Below are 6,000 nucleotides of genomic sequence, written 5' to 3' on the forward strand. Positions count from 1 at the left end.
GGAAAAGAAAGGAAAGAGAGGCTTCAACAACCAGATATAGAAGGAAGAAATTCAGAGCTTGGGAAGGATGGGTTGTGTCAATTTGAGGAAGGAGAAGAGAGGAGAATGAAATTGGGAAACCACAAGTACTTGTTTGCCTAGAATGAAGGGTATGTGGAAAGGAGCAGTGTGGGATGGGAGTTGGGGGAAGACTTGAAAGTCAAAGACAAATTGCAGAGGGTCATTAGCATCAGGGTAAGGAATTAGTATTTTACACTGTCAACAATAGGCGACCACTAAAAATCTGAAGTGTGAGTGACATGGTGAGAGCTCTTCATTAGAGAAATTAATTTGGCAGCTGTGCAAAGGATGGATTCAAGAGGGTAGAGATTGGTTGCAGGTATACTGATTAAGAAGCCCTTAGGATCATCCAGTTGAAAGATAATGAGGGCCCTGAGCTAAAGAGGAGATGAATGGGAGAGATATTATACAGATAGGACTTGGCAACTATTTAGTTGTTTTTTTTTTTAATTTAAGTATTTTCCATGGTTACATGATTCACATTCTTTACCTCCCCTTTCCCCCACCCCTCTCAAAGTCGACAAGCAATTCCACTGGGTTATACATGTATTATCACTAAGTACTTATTTCCATATTATTCATTTTTGTAATAAAATAATCTTTTAAAAACCAAACCCCCAAATCCTTTACTCATCTATACAAGTGATAAATCAAATGTTTTCCTTCGTTTCTATCCCAACAACTAGCATTCTTTCTAATATGTCCCTCATGGTTGCCCTGGATCTTTGCATTGCTACTAGTAGCAAAATTGATTATAGATGATCATCCCATAATGTTTCAGTTACTGTGTACAATGTTCTCCTGGTTCTGCTCATTTTGCTCCACATCAGTTCATGGAGGTCTTTCCAGCTCGTATGGAAATCAAGCAGTTCAACATTCCTTATAGCACAACAGTATTCCATCACCATCATATACCACAACTTGTTCAGCCATTCCCCAACTTGGCAACTATTTAGCTGGGGGGACGTCAAACAGAGGTGGGGGGAGTGTGGAAATGGGAAGATTAGGTAACGCCAAACTCTTGAGAGGCAAAGTTGACAGAAGGAGCACATTTTGGGAAGAGAAAGATGATATGATCAATTTTAGACATGTTGAGTTTGAAGTACCCATGTGAGATCAATATGGAAATGTTTAACAACCCCTGGATATAGACTGAAATTTAGAAGAGAAATCAGAGAAAATATATATTCCTATTAGTAATATATTTATATTAATATTAGGGAGATTGCATAGAGATGATTATTATAATCATGGGAATAGATATGATTGCTAAAATCAGAGTATAGAAAAGACAGTGTAGGAGGCCATGAACTGAGAAAGCCTTGGAGCACAATTGTTCTTGATAGGTAGGAGGAATAAAGTGGATCATTGAAGCAGATGGAGAAAGTATTCAGAAAGAAAAGAAAAGTCCAAGAGAACAGCACCACAGAAATCAGGAAAGAAAGAGTAGCAGTATCAAGTATTAGACCAGTGATATGGTGGCACAGTGGATAGAGTACTGTACTTGGAATTAGGAACTTATCTTCAGGAGTTCAAATCTGACCTCAGATAATTACTAGTTATGTAACCCTGGACAAGTCACTTAACTCTGTTTACCTCAGTTTCCTCATTTGTAAAGTGAGTTGGAGAAGGAAATGGCAAACCATTACAGTACCTTTGTCAAGAAAACTCCCCAAAATGCTCATGGCTATGCAAGAGTTGATAATTCCACCACTCTGCTCTGTCCAGACCACATTTGCAGTGTAATATTTACTTCTGAGTGCCACGTCTTAGAAGGGTCGTTGACTAGTTGGAGTGGGTCCTGAAAAAAGTGCCCGAATCTTGAGGGGTTTGTTTAGAAAATATACCACAGGTACTTGGGTTGAAGGAACAAAATACACTTAACCTAATGAAGAAAGAACTTAAGGGAAACATGGTGGTTATATACTTGAAGACTTATTATAAGAAAATAGGAGTAGTCTAATACTGCTTGGACTCAGACAGTAAAACTAGGAGTAATCGATGGAAATAGTAAGATTTTTACTCAATATAAGGGGAAAAAATTAGAATTATCCTTAAATGGAATTGGCTGCCTCAGTGGGTAGTAAGTTCTTTATTTGTGAAAGACTTGGTGTGAAGACTGGATAACTGGAGTATTCATGCTTCAGACAGGAATTGGACTGGTTCACTTTTGAAATATCTTCCAATTTGTCAAATTTTATGACTCAATAAAACCTTTGTTGCTAGAGAATTCAGAGCTAAAACAGACATTGGGTATCATCTGATACAACTTTTCATTTTACAAAGAAGGTACCTTGCTGAAATCACAGAAGTAGAAAAGGAGCATTAGAGCCCAGGTTCCCTCGTCTCTGAGTCCAGCCTTCTTACAGAACATTACCTCATTCTGCCTTTTCTCTCTTTTAGGTTCTTAGCTAGTAGAGCTATCTCCCTCTTTAATTCCGTCTAAACCCCTATATATAAATATATCCAAAGTAGTATTCCTTTTTTTCATAACTTCCTAGCACATATGCCTTGATTTCCTTTAAACTTCTCAAGATCATATAAAATCCCTGTGCTGTTTGGTTTATATTCAAGCAATCACTGGAATGAAATACATTAAGCGGTTTCATTTTTTAGAAGACTCTTTTGATAGTCTTCTGAGGACCCAAAGATGTTATTTTCCTGAAAAACTTCCTCTACAGGCTAATTATTCCATTAGTAAGCTATAGAAGGCTAGAGAGCCTTCCTCTGATAAATGTTAAGTTTAATAAATTCCCGTTGCCTCTAAAATAAAATACAGACCCCTTTCTTTGGCTTGTAAAAGTCTCTTAAAACTTGATCAAAACCTGTCTTTTCAGCCTTGTCCTACACTAAGCCCCCTGCCATTCTACAGTCTAGCCAAATTGAGCTGTTCTCTGCTGCTCACACATGGAACTTCATCTCTCATCACCCTGCCTTTTGCCTGACCATCCCCCATTCTTGGAATGATTTCCTTAATCAGAAAGAGACAGAGTTGGAATATTGTCACAGAAACCTTGTTGGAAACCTTTCCTGTCTTTTTCTTCCACCTGATTCAAGTCCCTACTCAAGTCCACTCATCTTCCTGCCCATTTCTCTTCAGCTGGAAATTATAAGGTATTGTATCACCAAGAACAGAGTGAAAATTCCTGCCCCCTGGTAGGGAATAGAAAGTGGCTTTTCAGTGCCAAGTAGATGACAAGAGTAGACAGTCACTAGAGACTTCTATCTTCATCAAATTGAACTTTGAAAAAAAAAGTTTGACAACCATTACTTAAAACTAGCTCTCCATGCCTGCTCGGTTTTCTTTCCAATTAACTAGGTTCTCACTATTCTCTACTTATACTTGCTCGTGTTACTTTCTTTGCTTCAGTGGCACCATCTACATTGGAGTCCATTCCAACTTTTTTTTTTAAAGATCATTTCTTAAGAAGGCTTTGAGACTTCTTATCCCTAACTCATTTCAGATGAGGAATACTAATGGCATTTTTTAACTCTTCCAGATTCATCAACAGGGCAAAAATAAGTTTCACAGCATCAAGAGATTCTTCGATAACATAAATGCTTATTGTTTACCCAGGTACAAGATGATCTCTGAATTTACTTGGCCCAATCATGACCTCCCTTCAGACAAGCAAGCTGTGAAAAAACTAATTGAGGGCTGTGGTTTCCAGGATGATGTGGCTTATGGAAAGACCAAAATTTTTATCCGGACTCCCAGGACACTTTTTACCTTGGAAGAACTCCATTCCCAGATGCTTGTAAGGATCGTTCTCTTTCTACAAAAGGTAATTTTGCATTCCGCATTTAAACAGAATGCCTGTTTTAATATCCATTACCATGTTTTGTGGCTCTCTTCCTAAATTATTGATTGTTTAGATGAAATTTGAAATACCACAAAGTGCCTCCCTTGCCTAGACTGTTTTTCTCGTCTTTAAAAGGAAAGAGCTGAACTAAATGATCTCCATGGTCTCTTCTGGTCTGAAATTCTGTGATCCTCTAGTCTTCTGTTGTCCAATAGTAACCACTGTCTATGGACCTGATATAATGTTAGATGTTAGAGTTACACAGACAAACGGATGGGAAGAGACACTAAGAGCTTGAGGAAGGGCTCAGGAAAGGCTTTACTTAAGAGCTGGCATTTTAACTGAGTTTTGAAGTAACTGGAGGGGATGCCTTCTGAAGGAATGGTAAGCAATTCACAAATCATAAAGCAAAATTAATTTCCTTTTAATTTCTTCAAGTGCCATCTTCTGTATGAGCCCCTTCCTGGTTCCTGTAGTTGCCAGCATTACCTCCCAAAGTCAGCTTGTAACCATTTTGCATATACTTCCATATAATGATAATAATAATAATAATAATAATATATTACTATAATATAAAATATATGGTATATAATGACATATAGCATTTACTGTGTGCCAGGAACTGTGCTGAGTATATTACAATTTTAGATGAGTTATTTCATTCTATCCTCACAACAACTCTCAGAGTTAGGTGCTTTTAACATCCCATTTTACATTTGAGAAAACTGAGGCAAACAGTGACTTGCTTGGAGTATACAACAAGTAAGTGACTGAGACTATATTTGAACTCAAGTCTTTCTCACTCTCTGTCCAGATAGAAGATAATGTCCTCAAAGGCAGGCACTATTTTTACATTTATCTTTCTGTCCCCAGCCCAGTGCCTGGCATATTCATTTATTTAATCATGTCTGATTCTGCATAACCCCAGGGACTTTCTAGGGTTTTCTTGGTAAAGATACCGGTTTGCCATTTTCTTTTTCAGTGTGTCCCCATTTTACAGATAAGGAACTAAGGCAAATAAAGGTTAAGCCCAGGGTCTTCCAGCTAGTAAGTGTTGGAGACCAGATTAAACTCAGATCTTCCTGACTCCAGGCCAAGTATTCTATCCATTGGACCACCTGTACTATATGAACCTATACTAATGAATGTTTGCTGATTTATTTTTGTGTTTGTTTCTCTATCATAGAGCCTGCCACAGAGTATCTACTTAATAAATTCTGGCTCATTGGTTGCTTGATAAAACAACCGCTTCCTTGAGAACTTTCAATTTAATTATTAAATTGAACTGTGTTAAATTAAATTAAGTTTTTATTTTGCTATTTATTTGTGATTTATTCTCTGAGTTTTTTTCTTTCCTAATGAGTGGCAATGCCAGTCAGTTGTTTAGAATATTTATAATAACTCTCCACCCTCAAAGACTTAGGTAGCTGTTTAAAATTTTTCTCCCATAATTCTCTTCCCTACAGGCATTATGGCTCTCCTTTTTGTTACAAAATGGATCTTTTTTTTTAAACCCCTACCTTCCATCTTAGAATCAATACTAAGTATTGGTATGAAGGCAGAAGAGCAATAAGGGCTAGGCAATAGGGATTAACTGACTTGCCTAGCATAGCACAGCTAGGAAGTGTTTGAGGCCAGATTTGAACTCAAGATCTCCTATCTCTAGGCCTGATTTTCTATTCCACTAAGTCATCTAGCTCTCCCTGAAAAATGAATCATTATGTTTTCCCAAGAAAAGGTTCTTTTTCCTGTGTTTTGTTTTGTCTTTGTCTTGAAGACTGCCATAATTAAATAAACAGGGCTCAAAAGCTTCTGATAGACTGCAAGGATTCCATCTGACAATGGGATAAAGGGCCAGCCTTGGCATCAGGAAGACCAGAGTTCAATTTTTGACTCAGGTGTGTGCTAGCCATATGGTCATCGGCAAATGACTTGATGGCTCCATGTCCCAGGCAATCATGTAAGACCATAGAGTTGAAGATCCACTGCTTCTGTCAGTGTAAGGAATCTTCATACCAAATGAATCATAGGTCTAGACCCCATCCTTCAAAAAAGCAAAGGTAGTAGCAAAAGGTATAATGCAGAAAGAAAGGGGGGGAAGGAAGGAAGGAAGGAAGGAAGGAAGGAAGGAAGGAAG

The 6,000-nt window shown here is 37.9% G+C and overlaps 1 protein-coding gene across 1 annotated transcript in view; it reads left to right on the forward strand.

Moving 5' to 3' along the window:
- MYO1D (myosin ID) overlaps positions 1–6,000 on the forward strand; it is a 399,069-nt gene that overhangs the window by 194,661 nt on the left and 198,408 nt on the right. Inside the window, exon 17 of the mRNA XM_044675574.1 lies at positions 3,638–3,845. Within this exon, the coding sequence (XP_044531509.1) occupies positions 3,638–3,845 (208 nt within the window). The remainder of the gene's footprint in view (positions 1–3,637; positions 3,846–6,000) is intronic.

This window comes from Gracilinanus agilis, chromosome 4 (genome assembly GCF_016433145.1).
Source record: "Gracilinanus agilis isolate LMUSP501 chromosome 4, AgileGrace, whole genome shotgun sequence".
In the NCBI taxonomy this organism is placed as follows: domain Eukaryota; kingdom Metazoa; phylum Chordata; class Mammalia; order Didelphimorphia; family Didelphidae; genus Gracilinanus; species Gracilinanus agilis.